Below are 20,863 nucleotides of genomic sequence, written 5' to 3'. Positions count from 1 at the left end.
TCAGAGACAGGGAAGGAGAAGAAGGAAGGGGGAGAAGGAAGAAAGATGGCTTTAAATAGCCACAGGTAGTTATGATTATCATATAAGGGATGGATAATAAGAGGACAATTTGTCTTATGTAGGTGGGGAATTTATATCATTATCAATTGACTCTAAAATTATTGTTTTGGCATCTTGTGAATTGAGAATTTATTGATATATAAATCTGATTAATTAATTATAAATTTTTAGAGTTTTGCTTTACTGGGTTAAGGGGATTTGTGACTGTTGACCACAGGGGCTAGATGGCTGAGCAGCTCTGAGACAGGTGAACTGGAGCTGGGAAGACTGTTGCCAGGGGCTAGCCTAGAGGCAGAGTCGGTGAGACCACGGGGCAGAGAATAACTACATGTCGCACGAGATCATGCCGATTTTTAAATATTTCCCACAACACAATACCTATAGCTCAGCATTAACACTACCATCAATGGGCTGGACCCTCCTGCATCAATCACTAATTTAAAAAATGCCTTGCAGCTGTGTCGTGGCAGGTTTTGTGTGTCAACTTGACACAAGCTATAGTCATCACAGGAAAAGTAGTCTTAGTTGAGAATATTTCCCCATTAGATCTAGTTGTAAGTTATTTTCTCAATTATTCATCGATGGGTGAAGGATTCAGCCCATTGTGCGTGGTGCCATCCCTGGGCTGGTAGTCCTGGGATTTATAAAAAGGCAGACTGAGCTAACTACGGGGAGCAAGCCAGTAAGCAGCACTTCTTCTTGGCCTCTGCATCAGCTCTTGTTTCCAGGTTCCTGTCTTTCTGGAGTTCCTGCCCTCAATGATGAATAACATCATGGAAGTGTAAGCTAAATAAACCCTTTCCTCTCCAACTTGCTTTTTCATCGTAGTGTTTTGTCACAGTAATAAAAACCCTAAGAAATTTGAGATCACCTCCATTCAGGTAATTCTACTGTTTCAAACTGCCATAGGATGAGTAGAACCTACCTTAATCATAATCCTTACAGTTATTTAACCTTGAATCCTGGGATGAGATAACCCCACCAAATATGGGACTATCTCCACTTTTAATAGTACTCATTTCCCAAAAATACCCCTTTGGAAAGAGAAACAATGGAAATGTTTAGGATCCAGGGAAGTAAATAATTGTGACCATTATTAATTAGCCATGTCAATGATGATCTTCCCTTTATTCATGTGTGGCAAAACACCCAGTTCTTCATCTATTTGGATCCTAGCCCCACATCATATCTCTGCTTACTCTAAACTTTAATTAAGGCATTTCTAAAGGGCTGACCTGAAGAACAGACCTGTGCCAGCAGCTCTTTGGGGGCTCAGTTACATATAGTATACTCTAATAGCAGGCAGTAGAAAGTGAAATGGGACAAAGAGGAGGACAAACAAGGGAAGTTACCAAGTTAGCAACTGTTTTAGGGAATGGGTTTCCAGTCTTTTCAGGATCCCAGTCTCCTCTTGGAACTGTACATCTGAGAAAGGGCAAGAAGCAGCTTTTGTCCTTGGGTTTTATTCACCTTCAATAGAGTTATTCAGGGTTACTATTCTCTGACTACTCCTATGTTTTCTAAGTCAGATGCTACAGGACTCTCAGAGTATAGAATTGAAATGTCCAGAGCTGTCACTTGGAGCAAGAAACTGTCAATGCTAAGTATATCAAAGTAGGAACTTCACTGGTTTGTATATTCATAGCTAGACAGAGGTGAAACCTAGAGAAAATGAGTTTGGGTGTTAGATAAAATGCAGAGATGACCTCGGGAATTTGATGACTTAAGGCATTTTTTATTTCAGCCTACCACTATAGTGAAGAGTAACTGTATTACCTGCTTGTGTGTCATTTTGCACCAAGTACTTGGAGTTTGTTGAAGCTGTTTATTTTTTCTGTGGTTCAGTTTGAACATATGAAAATGGAAACAGTTTGTGCTTTTGAGCAAGGATCTTATACTTACTATGTCTATGGGGCAATCATTGAGTGGCCCTTGCTTGACAGGTACCTCTCACATAGACCAGTAGTCTTACAAGCACATCATGCAACAATATGCCAGGTTTTTTCATTACTAGAAGCTGAATTCTGGTCCCCATCAATGCTGGGCAAGCACTCTTACACTGAATAATATTTTCCAGCCACACCACATTATTTCAAAAGGGCTTTATACAAATTATTTCTGTTGAGGCATATTGAAATCTTTGAGTTTAATGGGGCAAGAATTATATGTCATAAGCAAAGACTTTAACATAGACCATAATTATTATTAAATTTTCTTTCAGTCAGGATACCTTGCTTTGTTTGGGTCTTAGACTATCATCATCATGTCAATTGCCTTAGCATGTAAAAAATATTTTACACTGCTGATATGTGTATGTGTGTGCATGCACACACACGCACATGCACAATAGTTTTCATCTATGTAATAAATATCATAATAAATAAATAAATCTTTAAAAGTGAACTCAAAAAGAATTATATGTGGAAGATGTGAGAAATTTAAACTGTGTGATACTGCTTCTCGGCCCTTCGCCTAAGATCAAAGGTAAACTGTGTGTCAATGGTACAAATTATGTCTTAACAATCCTAGTGAAGCCTCCAAATAATAGAGGAGACAAACCCCAACTGGCCATATCATCAGCAAATGAAGTTTCTAGTATGGGGTCTTGACTAATTCCAGTTGAGTTGCTAGCCAAAGGAGTTCCAGGGACATCTCCAAACAACCCCAGCTCCATAGCCACAACAATAATAGGTTTCTCTCCATCAACTTGCAGCAAGAACTCATTGCTGAAGATAACACTCACACAATTCATTGAACATGAAGAGGTTGAACTTGTGCCTATATCAAAACTTTACCTCTGTCTTGTAGTATTTTTGGTACAGGAAGTTATGCTACAATCTACCAAAAGAGAAACATAAACAACTCAGCCACAACAGCTTTAATACACAATACTGTTTGCTGGAAAATATTCTAATGCAAAAGTGAAACAATGCTTGTGAGAGTAACCAACCAATATCTGATTTGACTAAAGGCCAACTCCATCAAATTGAACCCATACCAAATATTACTCAGGTCATCAAGAACCAAAGAGCAGAGAACCCAGAGACCTAGGGTAAAACCAAATAATTCTCGTCTGTAAAAAAAAAAGGAGCATCAAAATGATATTCTGCTATACTCATACTTCAGTGCATTTATCAGTCATCAGGAGAAGCTTCCTTCTATAGCAGAAAGGAATAAATACAGAGACCCACAGCTAGACATTACAGCATTACACACACACACACACACACAGAGAGAGAGAGAGAGAGAGAGAGAGAGAGAGACTCCAAATGGATGACTCAATCAAACACCTCCTGTCACAGCTTAGCAAACCCCAAAGAAAAGAAGATCCAAGAAGTATAAGAATCAGAGGCCTGCATGTGTCTACACACCAGGTACTCTATGTTTATGCTATGGGTATCAGTTTAATATTCTAAGGGACTCTTGAGTGTGAACAAGTGGATTTCTGATTCTTGCCCTTTCCTGTGGGATTCTCTTCCTTCTGTTGGTTTGCCTTGTCAACTTCAGTGTGATCGTTTCTGTTTTAATTTATTATGCTTTATTTTTTATGTTGTTTGTCTGTTGTTATCTCTTAGAAGCTATTCTTTTCTAATGAGAGGCTGAAAGGGGGTGTATCTGGATGGAGGGAAGTTGGAGAGGAATTGGAGCAGTAGAGACAGCAGAAACTGTAATCAGAATATATTGTATTAGAAAATAATCTATTTTTAATAAAAGAAGAAATAAATGATATATCTTGAAATGACAAGGTTAAATAACAGAATTTTATCTCATTTACTCATATATATTTTTCTCAAAAACTGCTTAGCTATTTGAAAAGAACTTTAGACCAGTACTATTTATGTTTGAAGTTTGTTAAATATACACATTTATCTACGGTATAGTAACATTATTTAGAATACTACTACAAATTTATATTTTGTTCTTCTCTTTAATATTTTTATTTCTTTCAGTAGAAATATAAAACTTTCTCTAGGTTCAAAAAGCCTAAAACTATCAGAATTATGAGAACAGATTATAACAAACATGAGAACAACATCTTTGAGAACATTTAAGGAAAGGTATAACAATATTATGAAGATATTTGGGAATCCTTAACCTGAGACCTAAGTAAATTGTATATATTCTTTATATTCTATTATGAAGTCCTAGTGATTTCAACTTTCTATGTATTTTCTGGGCCCTATGCCAATCCACATATTATTATTACTATTATGATCATTATCATCATTATTATTGTTATTTCTAAGCATTCTAAGAAAAGGGGGAAATACATTTTGTATGCTTGGATAGTTTTTAATCAAATTCTCATTGTTTGGCAGATTGACAAACCTGATATCTACATAAACAGGAGATTTGTACAAGAGGTACTGCCTGTACCACCTCCTACTCCTCCCCAGATTCTGTGAACACACTGTGTTCTTTTTTGTTGTCAAAGCTTGATATACATATTTCTTCTTGCATCTATTCTTTGCTTGACAAATTATTACTTATTCTGGAGATCTTATCTTAAACAACTTCTGAGAGAATCTTTTTAGTTTCCAGGCTAGAGGAGACTTCCTTGTGCATACTTACAAAGCCTTTATGATTTACATTTGTAGCACATTTACAAGTTCAATTAGGCTTTGAGTTTTGTGATTGCTTGTATTTCTGTCTTCTCCATTAGAATGTGGATTAGGAAATCCCTGACTTAAATAAGGCCATCATGCTACTGCAAACATTAGAATTTTATTGGAGTTTTGTCTTATTCATTAAATATTTATTTTCCATTTTATTTTATTATTGCATGTTGGTATTCATGTGTATGTAGTATTTGCAGATGTATTCCTGTAGGTTCACATGTACATGCCAATGTGTGTGTTCTTCGACATCAGGTGTCTTCTTCTATCCTTTTGCACCTTCTTTCTTGAGTCAAGTTTCTCAGTGAACCTGGAGCTCACTGATTACATGGATTAGATGACCAGTAAGTTCTAGAAATCTGCCTGTCTCTGTATTCCTACTGAGTGGGAGGGTGACAAACAGCTTCACTCAGCCTATTCCATGGGTTATGGGAATCTGAATCTAAGTCAACATGCTTGTGTAGGAAGCATTTTTCTGAATGGGCCATCTTTCCAATGCCACAGTCACATATTTTCTGTATCTGACTTCTGCTATGATTGTTGTAGACTTGAGTGTCTGTGTCAGATAAAATAAAAATACCCATGGAATTACAAAAGTAGTACAAAAATCTTCTTTTCCTGTCATGTCAGGTATCACTGTTGTCTGGAAGCATTGATATTAGAATGTCTGTCTCTCCATCCCCTTTACTGATAACTCACCCAGACTGTTATCTTTCAACTCCACCTAAGAGTCTCTACTGTAATGAAGGGTTTCTGCTGTCAATGGTGCTATAGTGTAATAGAGTACATGTGGGGGCTTCATATTCCACAAATGGAAATGTTTACAAGTCACACTATTTTCTTGCTATCATGAGTTCATTCTAAGGAAATGTCTGTTGTCATTTCAGAGTTCATCAAAAGATGCATTTTTAAAATGGACTTGAGGAAGGAGGAAGTACAGAGCTGTACATGTACATATATGTATGCATGTGCATTGTACACTATGAGGCTCTAAAAGGCTGATAGAAATTAAAAACAACCCTTTAACAAATTGTTTAAATCTGGGAATTGGCTTAATACATTGATGGAAAGACTGAGAAATTAAACAAGAGTGAGGGACTTAAGAACCTAACAACCTAACAATGTAGGGAACTGACTATATATTCTGAAAGAAAAGAGAGAAAACAATGTTCTTGATAATTAAAAAGAAAAGAGACAGATTCAATCTATTGATGAAAAAAACAAAAACAAAAACAAAAACAAAAAACAAAAACAAAACCAAAACCCAAAAAACCTCTCATGTCACTCTCTTAGAAACACATTCAAATAACAGAGGAATAAAATGTATACCCTGGTTTCTTTCTTCTTCCCACGTCTGCATTGTGTAAACCTTGCAGGATGTAGCTATTTCAGAGGAACTGAAAAGAAGAAATGGAGATTTTATTAGTCTGTTTTCTACTGTTTTTGCAAAAATTCTTTAGGCTGAATACTAAAAACAATGAGGTTTTTACTCAGAGTTTTGGGTGCTGAGAGTTCATCCACAGGTGGCTCTGTTTGGAACTGTTGCCTATGGCACAGTATGAAAGTGCATCAAAGACAGAGAGACAACATTTGAAATAGGAAGCCTAAGAGGAGAATGACTCCATTTTGCTCTGCTTGTAACAACATGCTCTTACAAGAACTAACTCTATGATTTTAAAAAATATATAATCTGAAATGGCAATGCCATACAATAACCTATTTATGTGTTTGTAGTCCCTGCTTGTTAAATGTGCCCACCATTACATTAACTCTATTATCTTCTCAGTGTACCCCCCCAAAAAGAAAACCACCCTATCATGTCACTCTCCAAGAAACACATTCAAATTACAGAGTAATAAAAGGTATATCCTTTCATCTTCCCACTTTTACATTGTGTAAACCTTGCCGGGTGAAAAAGTATACTATACTAGCTCATGTTAACACATGAACTGGGTTCTCTGCTCCTCCCTGTTCCAGAGACAGCTATATCTCCTTATACACAGTGGTGAAAGTCAGAGTGAATGAATTTGGCCATATTGGCACCTGGTTATCAGGGATGCCTTCTTATCTGGCAAAGTGGAGATTGTTGAAATCAATGAACCCTTCACTGGCTTCAAATATATGGTCTACATGTTCCAATATGACTCTACCTGTGTCAAACTTAATGGCACAGTCAAGGCTGAAAATAGGAAGCTTATCATCAATGGGAAAGCCAGTCACCATCTTCCAGGAATGAGATCCCACTAGCAACAAATGGGGTAATGCTGGTACTTAGAATGTTGTGGAGTCTACTAGCATCTTTACCACCATGGAGAAGGCCAGGGCCCACTTGAAGGGTGTGGCCAAAAGGATCGTCATCTCTGTTATTTCTTCTGATGCCCCTATGTTTGTGATGCACAAGAAGTATGACAACTCACTCAAGATTGTTAGTAATATTTCTTAGACCACCAACTACTTAGCACCCTTGGCCAACGTCATCCATGACAACTTTGGCATTATGGAAGGACTCATGACCATGGTTCATGCCATCACTGCCACACAGTAGACTATGGCTGGCCCCTCTGGAAGGCTGTGGTATGATGGCCATGGTACTGCCCAGAACATCCATTGGTGCTGCCAAGTCTGTGGGCAAGTTCATCTGATACCTGAAGGGGAAGCTCCCTGGCATAGCCTTCTGTGTTCCTACTGCTAATGTATCCATCATGAATCTGTCATGCCGCCTGAAGAAACCTACCAAGTATAATGACCTCAAGAAGGTGGTGAAGCAAGCATCTGTGAGCCCATTAAAATTGCATCCTGGGTTACACTGAGAATCAGGATGTCTCCTATAACTTAAATAGTAATTCTCACTCCTCCACTTTTGATGCTGTCTGGCATTTCTCTCAAGGACATCTTTGTAAGGCTTATTTCCAGATATGACAATGAATAGGGTTACATCAACAGGGTGGAAGACCCCATGGCCTATATGGCATCCAAATAGTAAGAAACCCTGGACCACCAAACCCAGCAAGGACATTGAGAACAAGAGAGAGAACCTCAGTTGCTAAGGAATCCCTGTCCCAACTTGGCTCCCAACACTGAGCATCTCCCTCAAAGTTTCCATCCCAGATAATCATAATAATGGGAGGGCCTAGGGAGACATACTCTCTTGAATAACATCAAAAAACTTTGCTGCACCCCCCCCCAAAAGACACAAACAGAGGAGCTAAAGTATGAAAAGGATAACAGAAGATAATGTCACTTCATGGGACAGAGAACTGGTCCATAACTGGCAATCATCTCTTTTAATTTGTTGTTCCATTAACCATTCAAAATTTTTATTTCAGCTTATGATAAGTAATTACAATTGCTTACATAATATACTGCAGGTTTTCCAAAGAGATTAAAATTTTTTTTCCTAAGAAGGCAGGCTGACATGAACTGGGTTTCCCAAAACTCCCTCTACTTGTGGATAGTCAACTTTGTCAGTAAATATATAGTCATTCTGTTAGAACTTATATTTATCACAGTACTTCATGTACTGTATAAATTTTAATTTTGATTTGCCCTCTACTCTGTTTCTCCAAATTCTGTTGCTATCTTAGCATAGACTCCTGCTAGGAAATACTGAACTTTAATGGTACTAAATTGATCTGAATGCATTGGAGATGGAATACACAGAAGTGAAGTTAAAAACAAAACAAAACAAAACAAAACAAAACAAAACAAAACAAAACAAAACAAAACAAAACAAATCCTTGGGTGCAGTTTACTGAAGCGATTGTAAATGAAGGAGAAACCTTACTTCCTCAAAATGAGTGAAAACTACCCAAATATAGGTACGTACAGGACAGTATTCAGAATGCCATCTATCTTTTCTCCAACATCACTGACAAAAAACCAGCTCTTTCCTTGGGAGACACGATGAAAGAAGCAGTCTGAAATCTTATTTATTGTTCCCATAATCATGAACACACGTGAGAAGGCTATTAATGTGAATACAAGTTACTGAACCACAGCAAAAGGTATATTTGAAAATCCAGAAAACAAAATAGCTCAAGCACTAAGATCAGAAATTAATAAATGGAGCCTCATGAAACTTGTGTAAGGCAAAGAACACTGTCAGTAGGATAAAACCTCCAACCCTACATCTGACAAGTGCTAATATCCAAAATATATAAAGAAGTCAAGAAGTTAGACAATAACAATCCAAACACCAAATTAAACAATGAAGTACAGAGCTAAACAGAATTTTTTCAATAATAGAATCTCTAATGGCTGAGAAACACTAAAATGTTCAATGACCTTTTTCATCATGAAAGTGCAAATTAAAACAGCTCTGAAATTCTACCTCATATTCATCAGAATGGCTGAGATTAAAAATTCAAGTGACAGCACATGCTGGCAAGGATGTGGAGCAAGAGGAACACTCCTCTACTGCTGATGAGAGTGAAAACTTGTACATCCACTCTGGAAATCAATTTGATGGTTTATCAGAAAATTGTAATTAGTCCTAATTCAAGACCCATCAGTACTTCTCCTTTGTATATACCAAAAGATTCCTTACCATACCACAAGTACATTTGTTTAACTATGTTAATAGCAGCTTTATTAATATTATCAGAAATTGGAAACAATACAGATGTCCCTCAGTTGAAGAATGGATACAGAAAAAGTGATTCATTTACACAATGGATTAATATTCCACTATTAAAAAAGCAGGACATCATGAATTTTGCAGGCAAATGGATGAAACTAAAAACTATCATCCTGAGTGAAGTTACCCAGACATCAAAGGACATGCATGATGTGTACTAACTTATAAGTGGGTATTAGCCATAAAATCCAGGATAACTATGCTACAATCCCCAGACCCAGGAAGCTAAATAGCCAGGAGTGCCCAAGGTAGGATGCTTGAATTTTATGCAGTAGAGGAAGTTAGATAGACATCAGAGGTGGATGGAAAGAGGGACCTGGGTGGGAGAGAGGATGGCAAGGAACATGCAGTAAAGTGGGATCCAGTATGTGGAGAGCAGGGGAGAGAGAAAGGAATGAGATGATCTTTATAGCCACAAAGGCCACTTTCCTTGGGGTTTGTAGGAATAGTCTTCAACTTGAAGTAGTGTGAGCCGCATCAGATAGTACGGAATCAGGATATTTAAAATTTCAAGGGTAGTTACAATTTTCCACACTATAAATTCCTAATGCCCATATTGGTACTTGTGGCTTAGCAAGTGTCCTATGTTCCATTAAGATTATAAAAAAAATAGCATGATAGTTAGAGGGTATTATAATTTATTTTATTTCCATTTCCCAGAAATAACTAATTCTATAGTTGACTATTAGAATACAAATGTTTTTCCATTGAGAGAAAAGGGTGGTATCAAAACGTTATTTTTTTTACAGAAGGAATGAGAGAAATAGAGAAAAGCAGGCTCCCCTTGACAACATTGGGAAATGAGATTTTTGAAAAAACAGTTTTAGCCCATTGCATAGCATCAGCCAGTGGTATCAGGTACAGCAAATCTAATGGAAAGGCAGTGACATATTGTACAATACTAGGACCAAATGGAGTTGGTCATTTACTTAGGGCCTTCCTCAATAACATTTCCTTCTTAGGAATATGATAAAAGACTACTTCTTTGCATATAAGACAGTTAATATATGTTTCTTCACTTAAAGTAACATTGGAAAAATTTGTCATGCAAAGCAAGACTTTGTTTCAGTATAGATCCTCTGATTCCCAAATTGCTCACAATTAACCCATGACTATAGTTTTTGAATCAGACATCCCTAATCAAGAGTTTTAAACCAAATTTAAAGATTAAGAATTTGCTGTAAAATGTATTATTGTAAAAGACAATCAAGGAATCTTAATCAATGTTATTCAACACAGTAGGCATAAAATATTTTGTATTTTGTATCTAATAACCAGAGTACAAGTATTGGAAGTAGAATACTAGCTAAGACTATTGAAAATGAATAAAATCATCTCCCAAAAAGAAAACATAAATAATAAAAGTAACAGCCAATGATTTGTATTTAAAATCTCTAAACCTACTTTCTTTAGATTCAGTGTAAAGGTGTAATAATATGGCACATGGGTGGAGGTAAACAACTTTTTACCATCTTTTTAATTTATAATGATTTAAAAAAAAAAACAAATACAGTACCTTTTGGCACATCTCAGTCATAAAGGAAGTTCTACAAACTTTGACAGAACTTGCGACATGCCAAATGTACTCACAAGTCAAATAAAGGTTTCCCTATCAATTGTGATCACAAATAAACATTGATCTCTTAAAGTCAAATTCTCAAACACTAATTTTTGCAGAACTCTATGATCCACAATAATACCATAGTCAAACTGACAAACACACACACATACACACAAACTTTTTTCATTATCTCTCTTATTTATAACTTTATTTAGTACCTTAATTCATTATTATCCAGTTGTAGATACATCACACTGAAGCAAGTCTAGACATATTGGAGGCTGGTTCCTCTGTCATATACTTAAATGCACATACATATAAACACATACATGGATAAACATACACACAATCAAGAGAATAGAGGCTATGAATTTTATTTTTGTTTTTTGTTTCTTTTTGGTTTTGTTTTGTTTTGTTTTGTTTTGTTTTGAGACAGGGTTTCTCTGTGTAGCCCTGGCTGTCCTGGAACTCACTCTGTAGACCAGGCTGGAGACTATGAATTTTAAAGACCGTCACAGTGGATATATCTTCTCATGTTTTCTGATTTTTCTTTCTTCTTTTCTCTTTCTTTCTTTCTTTCTTTCTTTCTTTCTTTCTTTCTTTCTTTCTTTCTTTCTTTCTTTCTTTCTTTCTTTCTTTCTCTCTCTCTCTCTCTCTCTCTCTCTCTCTCTCTCTCTCTCTCTCTTTCTTTCTTTCTTTCTTTCTCTTTCCTTTATTACCTTTCCTTCCCCCCTCTTTTATTAATTCATTATTTATGATTTTACTACTTTAAGAAATTTGCATCAAGTGAGATTATCTAGTTACCACACTGAAGGAAACCTTGAGATACTGCTGTTGCTTCTCAGGTCTTTTGTTTATATGTTTGTCCCTTTTCCTTTTACAAATATTTTTATTAGTTATTTGAGCATATTGTTCAACATAAGGTTTGATTGTATTCACCTCCTCTCTCCTCTTCTTTCCTTCTCTGTGACTCAGAGAAGATGGAATCTAGCCTTTGAACTTCGGCCGCGTCACTCAACCCTTCTGAAGGGACGTTGGCTTCCTTCTCTAGAAGTAACGTTCCCTGCAAAGGTTAGAGTGGCAGCGACAGCATCAGTCATCTGAGCCCAGGGAGTACACAGGTATCTTCAAACACACCTGCACGGACCTGCTTCTAATAAAGATAAACCATGGACCAGAATCCGGAACAAATGCACAACAGCACTGTGAAGGCCCGGGTGGACAATACTGTGGAGCCTCCAGTGAACATCACTGGGGAGGCTCCGGTGGGGGAGTGGAATGACGTTAGAGAAGTCCATTTTCAGACAAAACTTCAAGCTGCCATGTTAGATATTGCAAGTCTCCAAAATCCTGTCTCTGAAAACTCATCGCAGTTATCAGATACAATGCAAGAGGCTTCCTTGGAGGGGCCATTCGGCTTGGGGCCTCTGGTTTTCCCTTCTTTGCAGCGTTTCAACAACATTAACTATTTCCTGATCTCGTTCTGTATATTATCCCTATCTCAAGGTAAGTTGGAGGATCAGGATTGCTCTGGTAAGTCGAATCATGAGATAGTCTTGAGGTTGACTTGGTGGTAAAAGAGAGGGTATATGACCCCTGGCTTATTTTCCAGGCATGAGTGGAATGAAAGTCAGAGAACATAATTCTTTCTTGTTATTTCAGGTCTTTAGCCACCTGCCTGCAGGGTACACTCCACACTGTGGGTATCAGAGTCTGGCCTCCAATAGAGAGCTGATGGGAAGGTGGCATTAAGTTAGCTCATGTTATTTGTTGACCAACTTAAATTCTGGGTCGAATCTTTTCAGTATTAAAATACAGTTGAAAACAGCATCACCATCATGAGATCACAGTGGTTTCTGCTCACAATTTTGAAAACACTCTGGCAAAGTAATTTTCGGGCAGGATCTTGTTTTCTCATCTCAGTTGAGGGTTTGGTGAGATTTGAAGTAGTCCACATCACAAGAAGGCTTCCTATCTTTCCTCCTCTATTATTTTAAATACATATTTTTATTAATAACTTATATTAATATAAAAAACTCACCTTTTTGGACTATATTCACTAAATAGTTTCAATTCACTTCTGAGCTTACTTTTATTTGAAATTTCTCTGGTTAACTTGGAAACTACATTTACCCAACGACTTCCTGCTGGCTCTAACACTTAGCTGTACCTAGCAGTGAAAGGCTGGGGCAGTAGGTATCAAATGTGTAGGCAGAATCTTCTGTGGTTTTCAGATTTGGGTGGTGATTTTGGCAGCAGGAGCCACACTTGAGGTTCTTGGAGTTAAAGTAGGGAATAGATACTCGATCAGCATCAATCATGAATATTTCAGCAGCACTGTGCTCCTGGGTCTGGCCCTGAGTCAGTAAGCAAGCAGCGAATCAGTTGGTTCTCACAGATTTAGGAGGTTTAGGAAAAATACAGACTCCTGGGTCCCTGAAAATGAAGGCGTTTTTGACATGGCCTGACCACAGCCCCTTTGTGATTGTGATCCAGCTTTCCTTGCAGACATAGGTTTTAACTGAAAACTTTTTTATTTTTAATCCAAGAAATGCATTATTTTTGTAGCTATCCCCTGTATCAAGTTGTTTTGCTTATTACAATTTTATTCTTTCCATGCTGGATGGCAGTTGTATACACATTTATACACATTATACAATTATTTACTTAGTGCTTAAGAAACATGAAGCAATTTACAAGAATAGAACGATTTGAAAATATATGTTTTAAAAAAATGAAAATGTTCAGATAGGTTAAACTTCAAGCACAGAATATGAGCTATGGGAAATTCCTAGCAATGGATATGTTTATACATAGCATGCTATCATTTATTTAATGTTCAAGAAAATGAAAAAAATTATATTGAATGTGTACATTGTTTTTCAAAAAGATTAAAAATGGTCAGAAATGCTAAACTTCAAGCACAGAATTCTAGCTCTGGAACAACATTATATTTGGAAATACAAGCTGGGTTCCAGGTTTTTTTTTTAATGGCTTCAATTTTACAAACTAGGTAAAACATCCATTTGTATTCTTTTAATTCTTGATAATTGATACACAGTATGCTTAAAAACATTGATGAGTTAATAAAAAATAATTTATCTTTAATAAACTAATAGAGGAAGTCACAATAGCTTCTAAATTAGAGTAAAAATATTCATGGGTAGTAAAATTAATTTATAGGTTTTACTCATTCAGAATATTATAAATCAGGATAAATTAAAGATTTCTTTGATTATATGGTTATTTAGCTTGTCGGTTAAAACGTGTTTATTGCCCTTTTTCTTTTCTTTGACTTTTTTAGGTACTATAACTGGTCTCACTCATGTGAGTACTGGAAATTTTGAGAAGGATTTTTATCTGTCAAGGGCAGAGAAAGTTATATTGACCATCTCTTATGATCTTGCATCTTTATTGGTAGCAATACTTGTAGCACACTATGGATGTAAAGGGAACCGGTCAAAATGGTTGGCAGCTGCTGCCTTTTTAGTAGGACTTGCATCAATTTTATTTGCCATTCCATACTTGAAATATGAAATTGTACGTCCGGTGAAAGATAGTGAAGGTGAGATTTTTCAAATATTCTATCATATACTAAATTATTTTTTTAAATCACTGATTCAAATTATATGAAATAATTCATGATGTCTGTGTATTCTCATGTAATGGTGCTTATTGACTATTTTCTGTAGCTCTCTGATTTATCCCTCAAGGAAGAAATGATGCTGAATTTGTTTCCATGCATGTTCATCAGGCAGCTAGGAACCACACTTAATTATAGCTCTTGGTGATCTGATACAATCTATTGGCTTCTACAGGCATTGACTTACACACACACACACATACAAACACACACACATATGCACACACACATATGCACACACACAAAATTTACAAAAAATAAAAATAAACTTTATAAATTTGTTATCAATGCTGGGAAGGTGCTATAACAGTAGAAACTGGCATTTTCCTTTTGCATCTTGTTTATATAATCGACATTTTTGCACATATTGTTTTACTTGGGATTAGGAATCCACTGCTCATCACTCAGAATATTTTCTAGGTGTCTATTGGCTGAGAAGCAGACGTAATCATTTGCTGAAAAGTACTCAGTTCTTTCTTTCTTTTTTAAAAAAATTTTTATTAGATATTTTCTTCATTTACATTTAAGTCCCCTATACCCTCCCCCTGCCCTGCTCCCCTACCAGTTACTTCTTTCTTGAAAATGATTTATTTTGACAGTTTATATCTTCACTAACCCCTTTGACTAATATTTTAATTTATACACACACACACACACACAGAGAGAGAGAGAGAGAGAGAGAGAGAGCAAGAGAGAGAGCACTACTCTTACAGTGATGTCTCCTGATTTTATTTTTCTGGTGTTTACTTTTTGTGCTTTGTTGATTAGACACTAGGCTTATCTTCTGCTATGAGTGCTCATGAGTTCTCAGAAGTTTCATGGTATAGTTCATCCATTTCTACTTTTAATTTTACATGTTCCATGATTCCAACTGTTATCTACAATGATGACAGATCCATATTCAAGACAAATGTAGAACATGTGTGCCTCAACAAACAGGCAGACCTGATACTTCACCAAGTCATGAAAAATTCAACACAAAATCTCTTGACGAATTCATGAAAATACTCATCCTATATTGTCACTACTTTTTTTTCTAAAACTTTATATAAAGTGACCATCCATACCACTCTCATACTGACCACATTCTCAGCAGAGGAGAAAGCTCCCATCACTGAGCTTTAATTGAACTCAGGTTTTTGATGATACCCACCAGTCAGTGGTTCGTACTTACTCAGAATGAAGGCAAACTTCTTTTCTATCATTAGGACCAGTGGATAATGAAAACCAGCTTTGTCTGATTTTCCTAGTTGCTACTTCCCTTCATTTGCAGATTGTTTTCTGTCTGCCAGCGTGACATATCAAAATCGTTCAAACCTCCTCTAGTGAGTGCCCTCAGATATTTTATCTCATTGTCCTTTAATCTCCTGCTTGGAAACCTTGGGATCAAGTCATGCACCTGCCTCTTTCACTATGCCAGGTGTCTGCTGAGTTCTATGATGAATCTGCTGCCTCCCAGTTGGAAGGGTTTCTTTACAAATAGATCTATTTGCCTGAAAGTTATCACAGTGCAAATTCTATTCTAACCTTTGAAAATATATTAATCTTTCTTACTGAACTCCTAAGATGTCCTGTGTTGGATGAAAAATTATGTCACAGATGAAAATTGCCTTAATTTTTTAACACTGACGTTTTACTTTGGCATACAGTTGTCTATCAGTATTCTTCATTTTTTACTCCAGTTAAAATGAAGGAGCTGTCCTCTAGTGATCCTTCTGAGTGCTCCTACCTCATCCTTCATTCCATTTCTCATCCCCTTCTACTGCTTGCTGTCTGCAAGGTCCCCTTCTCTATCTGTTCTCACTAATGATTAAACATAATCAAATTATTCTTGTTCCATTTTAGAATTTCAAATGCCTCTTAATTTTTTTTGTTTTTTATAATTAAAATAAATTTAATTTTTACCCCTTTTCTTTTCCACCTTCCAGTCCCTCCCATATCTCATCCTCCCAACTCCCCATGTTGTTCCCTCCCACAATTCCTTACAGTACCCAAATTTGTCACTCTAATATTTATGTTCTATTACTATTATTGTTACATATTAATTTTGTTTTATCTGTTTGAATGTTTTCCATGTGGTATGTATGTATTCCATGTGCATGCTGATATCTAATAAGGTCAGTGAAACTGTCAGAACCTGGACCTGGACGTACAAATGGTTGTGAACTGCCGTTTTAGCTGCTGGAAACAGACACTAGGTTCACTAGAAGAACACCAAGAGTTCTGGGTTGCTGAGCCACCTCAGCTCCAAGTCCTTCTCACCCTCAAAGAATAGCAATCACAGTAATGATTGTGGTCAATTCTCCTTTTCTCACCTGTTGAAATCTTGTTTCCATACATGATTTTGTGAAAGACCTCTTCGTGTTGCTTGATTATCTACACTTATTTATTTGGTGAACTTCAACATGATTTTATGCAAAATGTTGCAACAGAATTATTTCCAGCAACTCACTAATGGAAGTCATATATTTACTGTAACAAGAACTTACTTGTTGTGAATTTAGAACTCTAATCATTATTTGTGTTAGTGAACACTTTCTAAATCCTGATAGTTTCTCTTTTGGGGCTTGCTATGTATGCTATTATATGTTATTTCTAAACTTCAGTTTCTGTAACAGAATCATTTTTATTCTTAAACTTAAAAAAGAAAAGATTCATTACAGCAGTGGGATCCATTTGTTTTCAGATAACATTCAATAGAAAGCTGAGAAATGTGATCCTTAGGAGTATGTATACTAGTAAGTTCAACTTTCTAGAACGAGACAGAAGTAAATAGGCTTAGGGTATATTGTATGGTTATAAACATAGTGAAAGCCTCCCCAGTTTTATCATGAAGTCAGATTGGATATTTAACTCCATATGTTTCCTTTCAGCTCTAAAATTATACCTAGAGACAGTGTAAAGAGATAATCTGATTTTGGTTGTACATTGAATGATAGCTTGCTTGCTGTGAAAGAGAGAAAAAGACATACAGAAGTATTGATATTAATTACAGAGGAACATAAAGGAGGGGCCACCAAGTTAGGGAACTGGATTAGTCTCATAAAATTTTGTAGAATTATTTGGGTCACACACTAAAAGACACTAGCTAGAATTATTGGGAGAATAAAAGTTAGCATGCCTTACAAATACAGAGGCAGATGTTCTCAGCCAACCATTGGACTGAATGTGGGGTCCCTAATAGAGGAGTTAGAGAAGGGACTTAAGGAATTGAAGGGGTTTGTAACCCCATAGGAAGAACAACAATATCAACCAACCAGACCCCCCCCCCCGAGCTCCCAGGGACTAAGTCATCAATAAAGGAGTACACATGGCTGCAGCTGCATATGTAGCAGAGGATGGCCTTGTCATGCATCAATGGAAAGAGAGGTCCTTGTTCCCATGAAGGTTTAATAAATGCCCCAGTGTAGGGGAATGGAGGGCGGGGAGATGGGAGTGGGTGGGTGGCTGAGTAGAAGAACACCCTCATAGAAGCAGCGGGAGGGAAGATGTGATAGGGTGTTTCTGGGAAGGATGGAAACCAGGAAAGGGGATAACATTTGAAATGTAAATAAAGAAAATATCCAAGAAAGAAAAAGAAGTAAGCATGAGTTATAGTTGTGGCATGCTTAGCTATGGATAGGCTCTCCAAGGTCCAGGGAACACTGCAGAAGAATGAAAGAGGTAGGTGGGATGGAGGGTTTGGGAGGTAGTGTGAAATACTGAATTTAGCAAAGAAGCATCTTTAACTCACAGAAGCTATAAATATTTGCACATAGATTATTCAAGATAATCTACAAACGTATCATCATGAAAGGGAAAGGAAAGCACAATTCGCCATGCATTCCTATGTATTTCTATGAAGCTAGATTTTGCTAATGTAGAGTTCAGCAGTGGGGTGCCTAACAAGGTGCCCATGCTTCTGAAAATAACTTCATCTAGTAAACAACTGATACACAACTCATGGAGTAATTGAAGAGGTGAAAAAGAAGAAGCAGAAGAAGGAGGAAAAGGTGGGGGAGCAGAAGAAGGAGAAGAAGCAGGAGGAGAACAAGATGAAGGATAAGAACACAAACAATGAGGAGGAGGAGGAAAAGGAAGAGGAGGAGGAGGAAGAGGAGGAGGAGGAAGAGGAGGAGGAGGAGGAGGAGGAGAAGAAGAAGAAGAAGAAGAAGAAGAAGAAGAAGAAGAAGAAGAAGAAGAAGAAGAAGAAGAAGAAGAAGAAGAAGAAGAAGAAGAAGAAGAAAAGAACAACAACAACACAACAAAAACAAAACAAGAACAAAAACAAAAAGAAAAACAAGAAGAGAAGGTAGATTGAGTGTCTAATTCAAAAGAGGAAGCCAATCGGTGTAAGGGTGAGGCAGACAGAAAGAGAAAAGAGATGAAACTGATCAGAATGCATCACATACATATTTGAAAATGGCATAAAGAAACCAATAGCATACATTATGCATTATTAAAAGGAGGAAAAATGACCAGTTTAAAGAAAATCACAATTTGAGACAATTTCTGATTTGCCTTAAAGTTACATATTATTATACAGAAACTAAGCCAAATAAGGTTTCATTAGTGTAATAAATGTAGTATTCCCTTTAATAGTTTTTCTACAATATTTCAAGAGAGTATGTTAAACTTCACCCAATATGCTCATAATATATATGATTTAGTGTCACCTGCTTAGCTCCACCAACCTAACAAGTATAATGAGAAGTAACCTGTGACCCAGGGGATTTAAAAATCTAATTGGTAGATTATCACACAGTCACTATGGTGGTGTTGGTGATCTCTGTTTATTTGTTTGTTGATACAGGGTTTCTTTTATAGCACTGGCTGCTCTTATAGCCTTGGCTATTCTGGAACTCACTGTGTCAGTCAGGCTGGCCTCAGCTCAGAGATCCTCCTGCTTCTCCTTCACACATACTGGGATTAAAGGTGTGCCCCACAACTATCTAACTTTATGACTTAATACCTTGTTTTGATGATCCTATGTGTACTTGTCTTGTTGCTGTAAAAAAAAAAGTCAAATACAACTTAAAAATAGGAAACATGAATTTTTTTTTAACTCACTATTTCAGAGTGCTACCTCCTCAGTTACTAGTCTCCATTGACTCTGAGCCCATAGCCAGATAGAAAATTGGGAGTGTGCAGAGGAATTCTGTTTACCTTATGGTGACTAAAAAACATAGTGAAGATAATTAAGGAGATGTGACAAGGTACACCTTTCAGAGACAAGGTTGTATCTCTCCCTCACAGTTTCTCAGAAGTCTCCAAATAATATCAACAAGGAAATAAGAACTGAACACATGAGACTTTAGAGAGGCATTTCATATGCAAACCATAATAGCATATTACTGAAGCTCAAGAGTCAAAAATAGGAAATTATTTAATCAAAAAAGTGTGGATGTAAGCTGGGCGTGCTGGCGCATGCCTTTAATCCCAGCACTCGGGAGGCAGAGGCAGGCGGATTTCTGAGTTCAAGGCCAGCCTGGTCTACAAAGTGAGTGCCAGGACAGCCAGGGCTACACAGAGAAACCCTGTCTCAAAAAACCAAAAAATAAAAGAAAAAAAAAAAAGAAAAAAAAAGTATGGATGTAATTTAAAGATTGCTAATGAAAGGGATATGGAACTAAACTCAGATAGTAGACCATTCAGGGCATTGCAAGTACTTTTCTTGTGGAGACAAACATCAAAAGAACAGGACTCAAAGTATAGGAAAGTGAGTATATATGTATTACATATGAGTAATTGTGTATGCATATAAGCATATCTGTGTAGATGTAATCTTGTACATACATGCAATCATAGTTTCTTTCATAATATGCATGATTCCTCCAGTATTTTGACACATTTTTCTTTTACTGTGCAATTTCTATTGAGAATATTATCATTAAATAAAGAATATGATCATTAATTATATTAATACATTCAATGTAAAAATATTAAATAAAAGAAAAAATCATGGTGTTAGTAGCAACTGCAGATGTATTGTACAATCCAATTCAGTGAAATATAACTTTTATCTTTCAAAAGAGTTGTGCATAGATGAAGAAGAAAGAACAATGCCATACAATTGTGAGGAAAACATAGTACCATTCAAATCAGAAATTATCATTTTTTCCGTCATCGGGCAGTCTCTCCAGGGAATTGCAGGAATGCCGATGTATATCCTTGGTGTAACCTACATTTATGACAACATTTCCACATACAAGGCTGGCATCTATTTAGGCAAGTTTGCTTTTTCTATTATATATGGCCCATTTTGAATATTCCTTGGATTTCTGTATGTTTGAACAGACACAGAAATACTGTTGGCCCTGTGAAGACATTGTACTGAGTGCTGGTAATTTGTTTGCAAAACTTCAAAA

The 20,863-nt window shown here is 36.6% G+C and overlaps 1 protein-coding gene across 1 annotated transcript in view; it reads left to right on the top strand.

The window, feature by feature from the left end:
- The first annotated feature begins 11,944 nt into the window (after positions 1 to 11,944).
- The window catches only part of LOC110294028 (solute carrier organic anion transporter family member 6A1), a 76,884-nt gene continuing 67,965 nt past the window's right edge, over positions 11,945 to 20,863 (top strand). Inside the window, exons 1-3 of the mRNA XM_021161990.2 lie at positions 11,945 to 12,379; positions 14,178 to 14,438; positions 20,529 to 20,723. Coding sequence (XP_021017649.1) covers positions 12,043 to 12,379; positions 14,178 to 14,438; positions 20,529 to 20,723 — 793 coding nt within the window. The 5' untranslated portion in view covers positions 11,945 to 12,042. The remainder of the gene's footprint in view (positions 12,380 to 14,177; positions 14,439 to 20,528; positions 20,724 to 20,863) is intronic.

This window comes from Mus caroli, unplaced genomic scaffold (genome assembly GCF_978045245.1).
Source record: "Mus caroli unplaced genomic scaffold, Mus_caroli_1 scaffold_1, whole genome shotgun sequence".
NCBI lineage: Eukaryota > Metazoa > Chordata > Mammalia > Rodentia > Muridae > Mus > Mus caroli.
Note: the sequence above shows the minus strand (reverse complement) of the source record. Positions and strands in the feature narration are given on the sequence as shown.